This window comes from Xyrauchen texanus, chromosome 23 (genome assembly GCF_025860055.1).
Source record: "Xyrauchen texanus isolate HMW12.3.18 chromosome 23, RBS_HiC_50CHRs, whole genome shotgun sequence".
Classification (NCBI taxonomy): domain Eukaryota; kingdom Metazoa; phylum Chordata; class Actinopteri; order Cypriniformes; family Catostomidae; genus Xyrauchen; species Xyrauchen texanus.
The window spans coordinates 29,401,132-29,420,550 of record NC_068298.1 but is presented as its reverse complement, the minus strand read 5'-3'; the positions used below and the strand labels follow the sequence as shown (position 1 = coordinate 29,420,550).

Genomic DNA, 19,419 nt, shown 5'->3' with positions numbered 1-19,419 from the left:
ATAAAGAAAATTGCCACAAGAGGGCGACAACATGACATAAAAACCTTAAATTCCGCACTATCCAAACATAAATATAATTCTGAAAAATAATTATATATATATATATATATATATATATATATATATATATATATATATATATATATATATATATTTTATAGTATACACAAATATCATAAAAGTGAAATGTGCCCATTTAGGCTGTATAAAACACAACAAACCAGTTTAATTATCCTACATAAAAAAGGAATTAATCATTCAAAAGGACTTCAGAAATAGCAAGTAAAATTATGTTTTATTTTAATAACTAGATTCACAGAGTCAAGTTAGGTCAAGAAAAAATACTGCTGTCCATCTAATGTTCTCTGCTGGACAACTGGACGCAGCGATACATGAATGCGCGCGTCCGGACAGCCGGCTGCGTGCGCGTCAGAGAAACGGGTGTGAGTGAGAGTACGTCCAGACTCACACGAGCAGCACATTTCAAATGTCACCTCAGTGCAGGACAGGTTTCCGTATGGTCAGTGCATCGTTCACCAACGACAGAACTTCTTTGGCAAGAGATACAGGATGGCACAGAGTTTTTGTACCAGCCTCTGATACATATTTGAAATGTTTAGGCAACAGTTGAGTTTTACGCAACTAGTGGATTTCAAAAGCATCAGATCAATTTAAAAACGAGACTGTAATGTCAGTAAACAACGGGAGCGGATGAACTGCGGATAAGACCAGGGAGTTTCTGGATTAGACCTGCACTGAATGATTCATTTCAGAACTTGCACAGCTTCAACCTCTGAATGTGTGATTTGGACAATCCTTGGATTTGACTCATATCTCGTTTATCATGACTGAATGAAATCTGATGGAGTGATGGATTACTTCCCAAATCACTGCTAATTGTTTAATGCGTGCTTAATCCCATAAGGAGACCCCCAAAACGGCCAGTTTATTGGGCGCATGCTGTTTTGATAGGAACTGGCACACAAAGCTGCATCTTGCCGGTATGGTGCGCCTGCTGAATTGCCTCTTGCTGGGGTATTTGACGTGGATTCTGCGGATATCTGATGCCCGGGGAGAGTACTGCCACGGGTGGTTGGACACCAGTGGGAATTACCACGAGGGCTTTCAGTGTCCGGAAGATTTTGACACGATGGACGCGACTGTGTGCTGCGGGACCTGCTCATTGCGCTACTGCTGCGCCGCCGCGGACGCGCGTCTCGACCAGGGAACCTGCACGAATGACAGACAAGAGGAGAATAACACGCAATATGCTGCCCGTAAGACGCAAGTTATTCATTTATAAAATGTATTTATTCATGACTATATTTAGAGCGCATATCTTGATTCGTTCAGTAAAAAGGCGTCAGAAGCCAGAGGTAACGCATCACCGTTTTATTAACTCAATGTTTTAATACTGACATCATTTTATTTCTGTTTTTAAGTGTTTGTGAAAGTTTTTTTCCCTCTGGATAAACACTGGCTATAACACAGGGCACGTGTAATGCTTGATGAGCAGTAAATAGGTATATAGACAGGGTCATAATCACCTGATATCAAGTTAAATCACAATGACGTGTGGTTGAATCACTTCTTATACATGTTGAAGCTAAAGTATTATACTAGGCCTACAGAATGTCATAACAGGATTATGTGAAATTGGATAGGTGTTGAACACTAATAGTGTATTACATATTCATATAAAATACAAACAGTCATAACTGGATCCAATTCCATTGTAACCAAGCACCTGTTGAAATCTTTGACACTTATCTGAGCACAGGTGAACCTGGCACACCTGAACGATATCTCTACTCATTCCAATATAAGTAAACCTATATTATATAATAGTAATGATAATGATTTAAAAAAAATAAAATAAAAAATAATATTATATATATATATATATAGAGAGAGAGAGAGAGAGAGAGAGAGAGAGAGAGAGAGAGAGAGAGAGAGAGAGAGAGAGAGAAGGCCCACTAATAACAACAATATTAAAACTTGTTTTGCATAAAAAGCTTGTCTTAATTATGTTTTGATAATGTGATATATGTGTACACATTAAGTGTATAAGCTATAACTTCTGCACATATAGTAACTATTAATGTACAGTCAATCACTCCTAATCTCCTTGGATGTATTTTAAGATGAAATGTATGTATCAAGTATGATGCTAAAAGACAGACTAAATAAATAAATGAATAAACTGACCTACATTCTTTTTTGTGGACGCATCTACCAGCATTATCAAACAAAAATTGGTAAAATGTAACATACAGCTGTAATAGCCTTCGTCTATTGGCTACTAAGCAAATATTGCCACATCAAATTAAGTATATTTTGTCTAAATTAATAAGTACATTGATGTAGGATATAATCTTGGTTGAGATATAATTAGACAGCTGTGATCTGTATCTTGACCAACTATAATCTGCATCTCCATGTCATTTCCCTTGAATCACATCTAAATATTTTCTTAGCAGTAATTGTAGTGTATTTTTTAAGGACAAAACTCCTTTGTTCCTGGAAAACAGAGACAAACCGAAATCCGGTGTACATCAGTCGGTCTGTGCAATCTGATGCCTCAACATAATCACGCTAATATTTGGGATTAGGAAGATAGGAAGAAATTATTTGTTGTGTAAGAAATTATTTGTCTACTGTAACAGTAGATATATCATAGCTGGCTTAAACATTGAGTTTACACAAATACCTCATGAAGCAGTTAATAAGCTGATCTGGACACATAAAAAAAAAAATATATAAACTTCTTTTCCAAAAAGTCTTCTTCTGTATTCTGTTCTAGAACTAAGACATTCAAGAGGTATTGTTATTGTGAATTATATAAAGATCTTAAGACATATATGAAGAGGTGTTTCACATAAGGACTAAAGAATTACAATATTTCGATTTATTTAACTGTTCTCTGTGCTTATAGTAACTGATAATTGAAAATCCTTCAATGCTGCAACACAACTAATGTGTAAAAAACGGAAATCAAACTAGAATGAAACAAAATCGTTAGGAGGGCTGTAACATGGGGCATTATCTGAAAAAAATAAAGGTTATTTTGATCAAAAATCATTGATCATTTCATGATGACCATGATTTGATTACACCTTTTGAAGTCTCTCTAACCACATGTGCCATTTCTCTCTGTAACAGAGCCCATCTACGTTCCCTTCCTGATGGTGGGCTCCATCTTTGTGGCGTTTGTCATTGTGGGCTCTCTGGTGGCTGTGTATTGCTGCACCTGCCTGCGCCCCAAACAGCCAACTCAGCAGCCAATCCGCTTCTCGCTCCGTAGTCAGGGCGAGATAATTCCCATGATCCTCACCACGGCTCCGCCCAGCCTGCGGACACCATCGCGGCAGTCCAGCACGGCCACCACCAGCTCCAGTTCAGCAGGAGGGGGGAGCTCGGTCCGTCGCTTCTCCCTGGGCCGGAGTGACGCACTTGGGCCGTGTTCTCAACAGCAGCTCCTAATGGTCTCATCCTCCTCAGCATCTACTCCTGTATCCGTGGCCCCACCTCAACCCCTTCTGCCCCCACCACCCTACACCTCCCAACAGGGCTTACAGGGCAGTAACTCTCTGCAACACCCACACAGCCAACACCCACATCTCCAACACCAGACCCTTCTGCCGGCACAAAGCTCCGGGTTCCTTCTGCCTCAGCAGTACTTCTTTCCATTGCAGCAAGAACCCTTCTCCGGAAGCAAGGGCTTTGCTGATTTCAGCCAAAGCTGAACTGGGGTTTGCTGGCTGCTGGGAAATGCTTAAAAGGACAGACACCAAAGGCTCAGACATTCACAATGGTGTTGTTGTAGACTCATATTAAAGGTGCTTCCATTCAATCACTGCATTGGAAGACAATGGGCACTGATATGTCTTTCAGCCAGCAAGATTGGCACTTGTGAGACAGTTTATGGACTTTATGAGTAGCAGTGTGGATGCTTGCTGGCTGTGAGATAGCTGAATGTGAGGTGTGGCTTTATAGTAAAGCAGTAAATGAACTTGACTGGAATCTGCAGATGCTCAAGCATGAAATACAAGATGCCAGAACATGGTTGCCTGCTTCAAAGCACCTAAACCGACTATGGATCAGACATCTTATGCACTTTTCATTTGTTAATATGATAATGACTTCAATAATACTCAAGACTGTATCACACAAAAAAATTGCCTCTGTGTCTGAGATAAAAAAAGAACAATAACGGGCAACCTGGTCTCACAGAATTACCTTCCAGTACCTAATTTTTTTGCATAAAGTTTTTTTGCCATACGTTTTTTGTCATACGTATCGCAGCAGTTTCCTGGTGAAATGAACATGAGGTGCTACAACAACAGCTTTTATTCACTTTCACACAATTCACACCAGTAAAATGGTAGATTATCAATTCCTGAACACTTACTTTTCGCCCTGTTCCTCACACAAACGTACGACTTCAAAACACATACTATAGAGCTTAACTGACCTTTCGCTAAGCCCCGCCTTAAAGGTGCTTCTCACCAATCCTGTTTTAGCAGCTGGCCCTGCCACCATTACTCTAATATGCATTTGCTATTTTCCAATGATAGCCTATGGAAGTAATGTGTGTGTGTACTTTTAAGTGGGATTTTATAAAAAATTATCAAAAAATTTAAAACACGTTGTTGCCGGCAAAGGTGTAGCAGCCGCACGTTACCCCACACTCTTTAAAAAGGTGAGTTTTGTCCCCCGCACTTTTCCAACTAAACACATACAGTCCAAATGGTGGATTTGTACACAGTATTCTTTGCATTTTGTTACTTTGGGCTGATTGAGCAACCATCCAGCCAATCACAGGAGAGTTTCATGAGCCGAAACATCCCTTACGGAATAATCCGTCAGTCAGATCAACGCGGTTCCGTTCATTTCTACAGTTGCTGTCAACAATACTCATTTATCCATGTTTTTTATCCGCATTGACGTTGATCTAAATGAATAATCTAGAGATGAGGAGTTATTAGCATATCGTTCTTGATTGGCAGCATTATGTGAAATGCACTGCAGAAAAAAGGACAATCCTTCTTTTAAGCACACATTGTAAGTGTAGTTTATCATGAGTCGTCATTAAGTTATGATTTTTACAGTATGTTTGTGGGGTAATAGTTTGATCGGTTGTTTTTGCCAATTTAAGCAGATTACTAGATCTGTGTTAAATATATAAAACTATTTTTAATATCAGCTCCTGTTTTTTACCTCTATATTGGTGTGCAGTCAACAAACTGTAGGAAAAAAGATAGATCTGCTGTGTTCTTCACATTTTACTGAAGTGAAAAGATATGTAGACACTTTTATATACATGAAAACATATGGACATTATTGAAACTCATAATTATTATAAGACTGTTATTGTTGTCTTTTGATAAAAGTCATGCTCAGCAGCTCACAAACTGTAGGGAAATTATAGATTTGCTTTGTACTTGTGCTTCTTTTGTTCTAATGCTTAAAAAAACTTCTACTAAAGTCTCTTTGTATGTCTGTAGGCATACAAATATTAAAGGATTAAAATGTTATTTTGATCATTGATTCAGTGACTAACTCATTTCACACAAGACACTCATTTGTCACCACATTAATGCATCACCAGAAATAGTCACCGAATCATTACATGGATCTATAATATCAGATCTATAAACAGTTCACAGCATCAAAAAGAGTGTGTTAGGAGGCGGAGCTTAACGAGGAGTCCGTTTGTAAAGTAGCTCACAAAGGAACAAGATACAAGTCCTGAAAATCATGCAAATTTTGACACAAGCCAAAAGTATCTTAGAAATGCCACAAAATTACATTTATGCTTTAGCAATTGCTTTTTTCTTTTCATCTCACATTTGCTTTTTATGACACTTTAGGTTAGAATTCGGTTTAGGTTAAGGAGGAAGGTTTTGTTGATTTAAAACTCTAAAGTTGAGTTCTAAATGTGTCCCTTTTAGCACCAGTCAGTAGACATTTCACCTTGGATCTGCCACAATACACGTTATGAACCACGTAATGCCATTTTGTAAAAATATCACCAGTCACGTAATTTTCATGAGATCAGGTTGACAATGGAAATAGTAATCCTCTTTCTTTTTTTTTTTGGACAATCTCAGCCCCATTTTATGGGTAGGGCACAAATCGTGCCATATATGAATGAGGGTTTCTGAGGAATGCTGGAGTTTTTTGTAGGTTATCTTATTTTTCTGAGGGGCTCAGACTGAGACAGAGATTTTTCATAATGGTTCAAACAGGTATTCAAATGTCCATGTATTTAATCTTGTTTAATCTACAGTGAGCCACATTATGAACTTTCCACAGTCTGCTCTTAGCTTCATATGAATTAAATTCACCGTGGGACGGCTTCTGTTTAAATGTCTGCAGAATGTTCTGGAGAAGGCTTTTTTTCTTCAGTTTAGTATAATTTGTAGCATTATGAAAGCCATTATTGGTTCAGTTTCACATTACATTAGCAACGCTGTTTATATCTGTTGCCTATGATATGAACACATTTAGTAAATGATCAGGTGGTTCTAAATGTGCACACAAGCAGCGACCACATCATGTGGTCGTTGGAAAGACCCTGAACTAAGTATTACAGTCATTAACCAACAGTGTTTTCAAGTTAAATTAAACCGTTTGTTATTTCACCAATGGTTAGTATGTCTCTTTTTGTGGATGGGGCACAATGGAAGCTTTGGGAGTAGTCGGGAAACCTTTTTGAAAACACTCATTATTTTTCAAGTCTGTTTGGTGATGTTAGTGGTGCAGAATTTACACACATCACATTCAAGTTACCAAAACGCTTGATAAACATTTGAGGTCTGGTTTTAGAATTCAATAGTAAATGGCCTTCAGAAATCCTTTTAAGCTATGGATTCAAAATTAGTTTTCCATACAGTCTTGAAACTGTCTGGTGACAGTCTTTGAATATATTTAGATAGCATCAGCAACATAAACAAACTGTTGTTATTAAAACATGGAACAGATATCTCTAAAAAGATCTCTGACCAGCAGTGAGAAGGATAAATCTAACTATAATGATGGAGGGAGGTCGTCTATTTGCATCCATGTCTTGAGCTGTATCATTATGCCCTCTCTGCCTTTTCCTGTTTAGGATGACATTGTTACGTACAGTACATCCTGTTCTGTACCACACACGATGACCCGCTTCACGGCTACTTCTGCCTTTTAGAAAGAATTTAGATTTAGACATTTCACTCCATGTTGTTTCAAACCCCAACAAATTGAATTTGAATCCTTTTAGAGTTATGGAATCTCACACAATGAAAGAGGAGACTTTTTGGCAATAAGAGCTTATCAGAATAGTTTCTAGGTTGGTGGTTTAAACTGGATGTTGAGTTCAGGGTTCCCACACTTTGACTAATGAACTTCCATTCATTTTTCTATGAGCTTCCAAGATATTTATAATTACTGTATAAGTTAATAGTAAAATCATTCAGGCCAACTAATATATACATATATACATATATTGCCCTAACTGCTTTTTAAAGGCAAGAGCAAGTGTTGAGAGGTGAAGCACCTCAAAGGTATGGACAAGAAATCGAAGGTGCAATATTTCAGTTTAATATCTTTCTAAGAGACCAACATGGATTATAAGAGATTCATGCACATATGTTTCTGCAAAATAATAAATTTGTGCTTTTGCAGTAAGCATCAGACCTGCATTGGTCTGGACAGGAAATGAGCTATGGGAAGTTTACAGTATGGAAACAATATAGATAGTTTCCAAATTATGAATTTGTGTTCAATGAAACCCCAGTGGAGAGTAAAGCTGGCGTCTCACTAGCTGATATTTCCAGTTATTTTCAGGTGTGAGCCTAATTTACATAATCGGCAGCCAGTAGGCGAGAGACAGAGCGCACATTAGGCTCTGCTAGCGGGAGGTCCTTAATCACTTGACCGTCGGGACTCCCAGCTGAGTTAATGGCTTCAAAACTGAAAAAGCACATCATTCTATCACTGAGGCAGGCTCTTGTGTTCTAGTCAAGTGACCATTGAGCAGCTTCTTTTACTGAAGAACTGACAAGACGTAAAGCTGATCTGAATGTTTTCATCTGTGATCACACTCAGCTGCATATCAGCACAATGACTGTAATCCAAAGTGACTCTGTCACCAAGTGTTTTATTCCTGCATTTTTCTGAAATCAGGAAGCGCAGACACAACAGTCTGTTTTTATTCAATGCAATTTCTTTACTTGCTGAAAGCTGCATATTGACATATGCCTTCTACGGCAAGCCTTGAGGGGATAAATACACAATCACACACTTTCACAAGGTGAAGTTACTCTATGAATCACATCCTAAATCACTCTTTTACAAAAGTTGTTGTTAATTTGGCAAGCTCCACGTGACAGGGAATCGAAGAGAGTGTTGCGGTGAGTTGTTATATCCGTCACCCCTCCACTATTTTGTATCTGCAAGTGTGTCATACCTCCGACTGAAGAGAGTGAGATCTAAGCAAAACAGTCGGCAAGTGTGACACCCTTGGCCAAAATAGAGTTGTCTGCTAGTGTGGTGCCGGTGTAACTGGTCCTGCTCCACCCGCACCAGCCGTACAGCTATCACGTGCCAGCTGACTCCTGTTACACCAGTCTGATCTGAATTGGGATTATTTTGTTCAACATATATGATCCTGAACATAACATTACATTACTAATATACCTTGCACACCTAGAATCAAGTTATTCCTCAGCACATATTCATGAGAATTTAATCATTTATAGAAAGAGGAAACAAAAAAGTATGAAAGAAGGACTTCAGTTTCCATATTGAAGTTGTAAAGTTTATTTGAGTATTCATTAATGGCAGTTAAAAGACAAAATACTTAAAAGTTTGCAGTTCCGACATGCTAAACAATCATTGAAGAAAAAGACATAAACGAAAGTTCTCAAAGCAAAATAAAACACCTAATAGAGAATTAAAAACAACATAAAAGTGCATTTTCATTCTTTAAAGTGACCAACACTAGTGAGAATCAGAGCACAAATAACATTTAGGCTTAACCAAGAAGCAACATTTCCATTCATGCAATTAGTCACTGACAGACAAAATGTTAGAAAGCAACAGTCCAAGCCTTTAACCAATGTCACATTTGACCTGGAGTCACATCAGAGGGCCACATATCCAGTGTTTGAATCAGTGCGATGACACACAATGGCGACGACCGAACAAGAGAATCAATTCAAAGCACAAAACAAAATGCACAATAGCTATAAATGTACTATTCTTGTTGTAGAAATGAAAAATAAGATGACATTTTCAGTTGGAAGAGTTACACTGAGGTTTAAAACTAAATTATAAACGTGTAAATCTACTAAGATAAATAATACTGCAACTGAAATTAACAAGATAAGATCATTTTCATCACATGTGTAAAAAGACAAAAGAGTGCCTTCTGCAACCTCTCCGTCAAGCTGTAGCAGAGCCTCATATGCACTGAAATCCCCAGCCAAGATGGGGCTGAAGGACAGAAACAGATACAGATGACACACATGCGCTCACACACTTACATCTGCACAGACCTGCTTACGTACGGGGCCATGCATCGGCATATAGCTCACCATTAGTATATCTGGAGTCGTGCAGACGAAAGAATCAAACAGCTTCAGACAATCGGAAAACAAGGACACCCACACATCCTCAAAATATTCAGGAATTTCATTCAAGTAAGCTGTCTCACTGGCAAATAGTGATCCACCATGAGACAGTTTTAGAATAATTAAACAAACATGCATACTGACAGGATTACAAACACACACGTACACGCATACATCAACGCATTCAAACCTTAGCTCACATGCACATGCGGACGACACACATTGCGCAGACGCACTATACAAAACGCGCTCTCCCACGGGGAGAAGAGAACCAACGCACAAACTCCACCATCAAAAAAAGAAGCATTAATAAGAGGCAAAGGCAAAGTAAGCTCATGAACCACGACCAGTTTTTGAAGAGGAACCACAAATAAGAGGGACAACATTTTCATTACAAAGCAGATCAATCCAAAAAGTCACACTTGGTTTAATATAAAAATATAAATTCACATAATAACTATTGAGACAAAGTCGTATCGATCCTGTGTGTGGGTGTGGCGAAACCCTCTGCTCTTCCGCTATGCTAATGGCACTTATGTTTGAAGGATTTACACTCTGTTCTAAGGGAATTACTCAAATCAAATAAAAGTTGCTGTGATCATCTATGGTAAAATAGCTTCATACGAGCCCCTTAGGATGAGCTGAACACAAGGTTCAATGTGTGGCTTAAAAATCTGGCATTACACTCTTGTAACAGCCTGATACGTGATGAACAACATCGTTATTTTGGTCTAATGTGTGAGCGTGCCATAACACTGCCAAGCTAGTCTCTCTGAAACACTATCTCTAAAGGGAGAAAAACAGTTCCTATTAGGCACCTTTGTAATCACTGCAGCCATGTAAGTTGTGGAATGCAGGAACTTGTTCAAGAATGCATTTGAAATGTTGCCAAATTGCATAAAGTGAAAAATATCGGTGAGCTGCAAAGGATCTGAAAGAACCAGGCACAATAAACTGATTTTGATTAATAAAAAAATCATTAAAAAATGAACAACAACAAAACAAAAACTAAAATTAAAGACAGACTAAAGCAATGAACTGATTTTGATCTATAAATCTAAAAACAAAACAAAAAAACCCCACAAAAGCAAAGAAAACAAACAAAACCCCACAAAAATTAATAACCCCCCAAAAAAAGAAAACCCACAAAAGCAAAGAAAACAAACAAACAAAAAAACACACAAACATAATAATAAATAAAACTAAAACAAAACCTAAAACCCACAAAAGCAAAGAAAACAAAGAAAACCCCACAAAAAAAATAAATAAAAAAAAATAAAACAAAACAAAGTAAAAAACCAACAAAATATAAAACAAAACACCCTCCACAAAACAAAACTAAAACACCCAGCAACAACAAATGTATGGCCTTGATACATAAAATTTTACATGGAAAAAAACAATAGGTGTGAAGTAGTCAAATTAGTGCAGAGTGCATTTCAGGAGTGTATAAACGACCAGTTTATAACACTTATTTAAAACATTTTTTAAAATAGAGACTGCATTCATAATGCTCTTTGGAACTTGCAATTTTCACTGGTGATCTGGGAGTCGAATCTAGCTTATGTCGCAAAATAAAACTACAACACAGTAACAGCAAAAGGGAGCATTCTTACCAACAGAGGAGTTTTATGTGCCATTAACAATAAGTCACAGTCAAAGACCATTACCACAAATATTTCTCAACACCTTTATCACCATCTTCATCACATATTTGGCTGTAACACTCCGAAGGAATGGCAGAGGAAAGAGGAGTCAGTTTTTCATGCTGTTCTCCTCCGTTTGATAGATCACAAACCATACTGACCGCAGACTGGGCTAAAATATGTGAGCACAGTGCTTGTGTCTACTGTTGAACGCACAACTACAGCAGAGCAGAACTTATTATAATTTTTTCCTTTCAAAGAACAGGACAATTCCATCTCACAATGCTTCATGTTTTTCATATCCGTTATTGCCCAGGGTGTGCCCTAGACTGGCCAAAGTTAAACTGACAGGCTTCAGCTTTCTGTCAGCCTTTAAAAAGTAGAGTGACCGTTGAGAGGGGGTGGAGCTCAGCAGGCTGAATCTCACCACTCATTGGTCCGCTGCTTGGTGGTGTCATAGACTCTGATGACCTCAGACTGGGAGAGCACTCCGTTCTCATCCTGAGAGAATGCGTAGCCATCTGCAAACAACAGAACAGGCATCAAACAAACATATTGAATGCAATGTTCTTGTCTTCGGGCAAACTTATAGGAATAGTTCACCCAAAAATGCCAATTCTGTCATCATTTAAGGGCGAACTATTCCTTTAAAAAAAGAAAGTGATAGAACAAATCATAAATTAAAACATGAGACAAAGGGGGGAAATCGGCTAATTCTGTACTTGTCCTTCGCAAAAAGCCATCCGCTACCAGGATGTGCTCTGTTATCTATAAACTCATATGGGGGATCCAAGGGACTGTCTGGATTATACACTGTGTGTCTAAGCAATGACCTACAAACACAAGTGGGACTAAAATCACTGAAAATATTTGTATTGGTCCAAATTAAAGAGGTTAGTTTTCTGCATAAAGATACATTCACAATGACATCCTGACTGGTTGTTCCAGAAATAAAAAGAATTCAAATCGCTCTCAGAGGGACCTCAAAAACCAGCAATGGCTATGTGGGTGGGCTGGCAGAGGTGATCAGGGGAGCCAATAGCAATTATCTTGGCAGACTCCAAATGGAAATTGGCAGGAAATAAGACACTGAAAGTGTTGTAATGTTATTGATTCTACCTGGAAGAATCAACTACGTTTTCTAACAAAACAAGAATAGGGGTGGCTCTTTGAAGCCTTTGGAGGTAAAAAGAGCTGATTTAGACCCTAAATAGAATTAAAATGCCCATTCACACTTTAGTAAGAGAATTTGAAAGGGTCCCCAATTTTGTTTATTTTTTTTTTGGCCTTGTCCAATGTCTTTTCCATGCACTTTCCAGTCATTTACATATTTGTATTAATCATTCTGACTAATGTGTCATTTAGGCAGATTATTATAACTATTTCAACCGATTCACTGCAGAGAACTGACTCAGAATTATCCCTATGTCTTGCGAGCAAGTTTTACTCAACATTTAGCCAATTAAATAATTTAGAGCAGAGCAGAACTTGAAAAATGTGTATTTTGCATTACACAGACTTTTAAGAACAGTTTCTTAAAAGTCATTTCTATGACCAATTTAGACTCGGACAACACTTTGATGTTTATAATTCCCTGACGTTTCCAGGTTTTCTGTGCCCGTGGGAAACCTGATTTGAATATTCACAGTCAATCTAGCGCTATAGTCTCTACATCACTGCAGACTGGGATTGGAGCTTTAATCTATGACTCACCTTATGACTCAACAGACTCGACCTCTACCTGGTGGCCTGGGGGAGCACATGCAAGAGGCCGAGAGGGCAATACATTGTGGAAATGACAGCGGGACATTGAAATGATTAAATATGACTCTTTTTGTCAATCAAAACACACCAGCACAGCAGCACATGCATAAATGGAGAATGGGAAGAACATGACGGAAATCGCAGGTTTAAGTGTGGTGTTAATGTGTATTGTTCTGTTATGCAACAGTAATATGTTTTGAGGAATAAGATAAGGGTCAGAATGCATATAACATCAGACTATCATTGAACGTCCCCCATCCTCACCTAAAAGCAAACACATACACACACAAAAAAAGAGGTAACAAACAGAAAATGAAGGAAAAAATATATATAAATGTAAAACTAAACAGAAAAATTAAAGCATATGAGAAGCTCAAATGTAATATGGCACTTTCCTAGAATAAGGAGCAAATATACGGTCCGAATTGAATTTCTTTCGATAAATGTGCATTGAAAGGAGGTGTTTAACCTGGAGAAAATGTACATCAGCCTCAAAAGGTCAAACTAAATATTGTAATTTTAGCTGTATTACTTTCTATTAATTTTGTATGAGGTTTGCAACCCTGTTACCAAACATTTGGGACATGTCTAAATACAGTTATAAACCCTGATTTGTGTTTTACTTATTACCTAGCAGTAAACATTAAAGAAATATCAAAATTAAAATGGAAAACATTTAAAACTACAAAAATAAATCAAATGCAAAAACACTATGCCAGAATAGGTGCGTTGCAAGTAACAGGGTTGCAAATTTACCATAAATTAAGCTATCATTCAGTAGGTTGTTGGTGTGTAGTTTATGATAAACTTGTACTTCTCAGAAATTTAAGATTAGGAAAATGTTTTTCCTCACAATAATTTGGGAAATAGGGTTGAAAATTTGAGCTTCACAGTTCATTTGTAAAAATTGCATTATTTTGTGTGTGTATATACACTCACCTAAAGGATTATTAGGAACACCATACTAATACTGTGTTTGACCCCCTTTTGCCTTAATTTTACGTGGCATTGATTCAACAAGGTGCTGAAAGCATTCTTTAGAAATGTTGGCCCATATTGATAGGATAGCATCTTGCAGTTGATGGAGATTTGTGGGATGCACATCCAGGGCACAAAGCTCCCGTTCCACCACATCCCAAAGATGCTCTATTGGGTTGAGATCTGGTGACTGTGGGGGCCATTTTAGTACAGTGAACTCATTGTCATGTTCAAGAAACCAATTTGAAATGATTCGAGCTTTGTGACATGGTGCATTATCCTGCTGGAAGTAGCCATCAGAGAATGGGTACATGGTGGCCATAAAGGGATGGACATGGTCAGAAACAATGCTCAGGTAGGCCGTGGCATTTAAACGATGCCCAATTGGCACTAAGGGGCCTAAAGTGTGCCAAGAAAACATCCTCCACACCATTACACCACCACCACCAGCCTGCACAGTGGTAACAAGGCATGATGGATCCATGTTCTCATTCTGTTTACGCCAAATTCTGACTACCATCTGAATGTCTCAACAGAAATCGAGACTCATCAGACCAGGCAACATGTTTCCAGTCTTTAACTGTCCAATTTTGGTGAGCTCTTGCAAATTTCAGCCTCTTTTTCCTATTTGTAGTGGAGATGAGTGGTACCCGGTGGGGTCTTCTGCTGTTGTAGGCCATCCGCCTCAAGGTTGTGCGTGTTGTGGCTTCACAAATGCTTTGCTGCATACCTCGGTTGTAACGAGTGGTTATTTCAGGCAAAGTTGCTCTTCTATCAGCTTGAATCAGTCGGCCAATTCTCCTCTGACCTCTAGCATCAACAAGGCATTTTCAGCCCACAGGACTGCCGCATACTGGATGTTTTTCCCTTTTCACACCATTCTTTGTAAACCCTAGAAATGGTTGTGCGTGAAAATCCCAGTAACTGAGCAGATTGTGAAATACTCAGACCGGCCCGTCTGGCACCAACAACCATGCCACGCTCAAAATTGCTTAAATCACCTTTCTTTCCCATTCTGACATTCAGTTTGGAGTTCAGGAGATTGTCTTGACCAGGACCACACCCCTAAATGCATTGAAGCAATTGCCATGTGATTGGTTGATTAGATAATTGCATTAATGAGAAATTGAACAGGTGTTCCTAATAATCCTTTAGGTGAGTGTGTATATATATATATATATATATATATATATATATATATATATATATATATATATATATATATATATATATATATTATTTATTTATATTTATATATTAGGGCTGTCAATCGATTAAAATTTTTAAATGGAATGAATTATATGGTGTCCCGATTAATTAATCTCGATTAATCGCATATACAAATATTTGCAGAGAAAGCCCCTAATATAACAATAATTCAATATATAATACATATTTATACCAATATATTATTATACATAGTTATATTTAAATTTTAAAATATTATGTATATAAAATATTCAGATAATTAAAATACTTTACATTTCTGTAGCTGAAGAGTTCATCATTGATGAGACGATACAAAAGCGGCTTTAGAATACAGTGTATTGTTTACTACCATATTATTGATCATGATCCAATCATTGGCATACAGTTCACAGCAATCCATTTCACAAGTGAATTTGTCAATCAGTTGGAGATTTATTATTTATTATTAGATTTATTTATTATTTATAATGATATTATCAATTTACACCTACGTCAGCCATGCTTGTGTAGCGTCTCGGGTGCATTGTGTCATAAACATTAAATGTTTAGGTCACTGTGTCAAGTTAAATATAGTTTATTACTCAATCTTTAAACACATCTTGAGATCCCTTAGTTCGCATTTGCGCTCCTTCAAGTGTTTTGAACGCAAGAACTTAACACATGTTTGTGTTGTTCTGTCTACTGAAGTGTTTTCTTCACTGTAATAAACCATGTGTTGCTCAAACAGCTGAAATTTCACTTACTGCCCTCTGGAGTACACAGGTGGTACTGCAAGCTTGCTTATCTCAGGAATCTTCAATATTATGGTCCGTGGGCATGCGATTAATTGCGTAAATTTTTTGAACGCGTTATTTTTGGTAAAATTAATCAACAGCCCTAATACATACTATATATGTATGTCCCATACAGAAATTATATATATATATATATATATATATATATATATATAAAAATGGAATGCCATTCTTTACTTGTGTTTATATTATGCTGTAGAAAGGGTCCAAATGATGTGACTGCTTGTGTGTCACCATTTTCAAGGAATATTCCAGGTTCAATAAAAGTTAAGCTCAATTGACAGCATTTGTGGCATAACGTTGATTACCACAAATATTAATTTCGATTAGTCACTCCTTTTCTTAAAAAAAGAAGAAGCAAAAATCAAAGTTACAGTGAGGCACTTACAATGGAAGTGTATGGACAATATGGGACACAGCTAAATAGTATTTTTGTTTTGGTAATAAGCTAATTAAAAAAAAAAAAAAAGTATTTTTTTCCTATGAACCGAACAGATTATGTCAAACTCATGACATTTATGTATGATTTTAACTGTTGGATACAGTCGAGGTGGTAAAGGTCTCTGGAGTGAGGCCAAAATCTGAGACCATTTATAAAAATAAAAAAAAATAAAAATTTAGTTTTTTTTAAAAACACGGGACTTGTGTCTCTAACGCATTAACTAAAGTAACAGGACACCAAAGTGTACCATATTTAAGGAAATTGCCATATAACAGCACCTCCGGGAAGGAAACTTGATACGCTGTGTATGTGAACCATCTGACGCCACAGATATTATGACCTCATAAATCATCAGGTGCTTTAATATCCACAGCCAAATTATCCAGATCTGACACGGAAACCATTGTGATATTCTGAATCCTGAGTATTATGACTCCACTGCTTCAGCTCTGATTTACAGCTCTCAAGAACAACCATCCTCACCTAATTTTCAGGGTTTTGGTTCAGGTTTGTAAATCAGTGAGATTCTGTAGTTGTGCATCCATATGACCTTGAGTGTGAACGTGAACTTGCATTCTGATGCTACAGATGGGAATGGTGGGGTGTGTGTGGATCAGTGATTCCTCGTGAGTCTGTTTGTGTTGTGTCGAAAATGTAGGTGTGTCCACACGCATGCGGGTGGTGGAGCACATGTGTGTCGCTGACGTACGGAGTAGATTCTGCTGCATGGATTCGGACCGGTACAGACTGACGGTACTCTTCTTAAAGACGTTCTTCAGGAGCTGGGCTCTCTCGGTCAAACTACAGGGAACAACACAAAGAAAAACAGTTCTGAGACACAGACATCATTATACACATAAAGGGCGATTATTCTCTCTCGCCGCAGAAGAACGATCCAATGAAAGACAAACTTCCTGTTAGACAGATGTGTCTCCAGTGAGAGGTAGAGGAGACAAAATGAGACACTCATAGTGGTGGGCTGGGACAGCAGCCAGTCAGATCGTTTACACTGAGAGGTGATCCCTGCTGATCCACTGTTTTTGATTATTCCGTTTTATTATGAATTCATGAGGAATTGTCACCTCACCTCTTCCCATGCACCACGGCTCCTGGGTCTTTGGACAGCGCCTCCAACTCCTGCACCTCATCCACCAGGGTCTTAAAGCACACCCTTTTCATGCTGACACATGGAGAAAAAGACACAAAATCAGAACTATGGCAAAAACGGATGGTTCCAACCCAAATATGGTGATTGTCAGCACGGGTTTCAAACAGATGGCCTGTGAGCCAGTAGAGTCCAATCTGGCCAATGATTGAGAAAATTGTTAATTTCAAATAAAAAATTATATTCGTCTTAAAGCAGCAAAACCTTACTTTTAATTAAGCATGTAAGTTTCACTTAGCTGAAACTGGATCTGTGGCCCATTAAACTGTCCCACAGCAACCCACTTTTGACTGAGTCTCTCATGGCAATAATGACAACATGGACAGGTTTAAGGAAAAATATTAGGGCTGTTAAATAGTTGCATTTATCAATTGTCTCCAAGTATCTGAATGGTTATAGGCTATGATATATTAATAATGACTCAATGCTGTTAGTTTTTGACTAAGCAGCAGGCATGTTATTTGTTGTATAGTTCTTTTTGTTCATGTTGGGTTTCAGAGATTCAAGTTATCCAGCCTAGAGGAGTGTGATTTTCTCTTTCTTTAGTCAATTTAGTTGTTTGCTTGATGTTCTTGATAACCAATTGTATATGAATAACCAATCTAAGGCTTCTGTTGATTGAAATGACTAAATTTCATATACTACTCTTTGTTTTACCCCAATATTTGTTATTAAAGCATTGTCAATAACATGGTCTACATTTAACATCTAAAAGTGGTTAACATGGTCAACATTTCACAATTTATGCATGGAGCCACAATGAGAGCCCCATATCTCAAGGATTTAACTATATAGGGGCATAAAAATAAATATAAAAAGGAAAGCTTGTTCTGAAATAGAAAAGGATATTAAGATATATTTAATACTACTGAAGTTATAGGCACTCCAACTTTGGAAAACCACCACTACAAAAAAGTGCTTTTTCCATTGTTTGGATTCACACCATTGGCATACAATGCAGCAAGGTGTGCTGAAGTCAACTCATTTTAGTAACATACTCAATCTCTGAGTAAAAAAATAAATAATCATGCTGACAACTTTCTATTGTTATTTTTTTACTTGAAGATTTGCTCCAAATCACAGGTGAAAATTGCCATTTTGACCACCCTCTTAAAAAGAATTGGAGCAAAAATGTATTTGATTTGACATGAAATAACCCAGCAGCATAATGCTGATTCTGTACTTGATAAGCTTCACAAAAAGCATGCATGTACATGCAATAATCAAAAGTACATCAGGGTTTTACAAATATTAATTACAAAAAAAACCTGCGACCTAAAATGTGTTTGACACCTCTGTCTGATAAATTAATTATCAATCAAAACGTATGAATTGAACATGGAAAGTAAATGAAAACCCTAATCTACTGCAGTAAATCCTACTACATAGCAAGATAAAATAAGGTCTTATACTTGGTACTGAAGAAACTCGACTCACACTTTGTAGGCCACGTCAAACACCAGAGATGTGATGGGAATGAAGATCAGGCCCATCCAGAACACTCCTGAACTGAACATCATGTCTGCCTGGAAACAAAACACATATACAAACTCACCAATGAGTATACAAAGCACACCAATGATAATCTGCAACAGATTTCTAAATTTTATTTAGCTGTACTCTCACACTCCAACACGAATTTTAGACCAGAGCTCTACTTTTAACTACAAATCTAACCAAACCTTTAGAAGATGTAATCCAGTTAAGGGGGGCTGGAATGTGAACTCACCCGGTTACACTTTAAATGTGTGTGTGAGAGATGAGAAGACAGACAGACAGACAGAGAGACAGAAAGAGAGGAAAA

The 19,419-nt window shown here is 37.6% G+C and overlaps 2 protein-coding genes across 4 annotated transcripts in view; one reads left to right on the top strand and one right to left on the bottom strand.

Annotated features, from left to right (window-relative positions):
* The first annotated feature begins 476 nt into the window (after positions 1–476).
* LOC127617173 (protein shisa-3 homolog) lies at positions 477–6,639 on the top strand. The gene is made up of 2 exons (XM_052089097.1): positions 477–1,277; positions 3,163–6,639. The coding sequence occupies exons 1-2, from the start codon at positions 1,004–1,006 to the stop codon at positions 3,744–3,746; spliced, it is 858 nt and encodes a 285-aa protein (XP_051945057.1). The 5' UTR covers positions 477–1,003; the 3' UTR covers positions 3,747–6,639.
* Positions 6,640–8,790: 2,151 nt separating this feature from the next.
* The window catches only part of LOC127617163 (phospholipid-transporting ATPase IA), a 197,135-nt gene continuing 186,506 nt past the window's right edge, over positions 8,791–19,419 (bottom strand). For all 3 annotated transcript variants that reach the window (XM_052089080.1, XM_052089078.1, XM_052089079.1), the window contains 4 exons: positions 19,053–19,141; positions 17,538–17,630; positions 17,160–17,251; positions 8,791–11,784 (listed from right to left, as the gene is read on the bottom strand). In XM_052089080.1, coding sequence (XP_051945040.1) covers positions 11,687–11,784; positions 17,160–17,251; positions 17,538–17,630; positions 19,053–19,141 — 372 coding nt within the window. In that variant the 3' untranslated portion in view covers positions 8,791–11,686. The remainder of the gene's footprint in view (positions 11,785–17,159; positions 17,252–17,537; positions 17,631–19,052; positions 19,142–19,419) is intronic.

What these genes read in the sequence shown, in the direction of transcription:
- LOC127617173 (XM_052089097.1), top strand. Translation starts at nt 1,004, where the DNA reads ATGGTGCGCCTGCTGAATTGCCTCTTGCTGGGGTATTTGACGTGGATT. An exon ending in TAACACGCAATATGCTGCCC is followed by an intron (nt 1,278 to 3,162) that starts GTAAGACGCAAG and finishes TCTCTGTAACAG; the next exon opens with AGCCCATCTACGTTCCCTTC.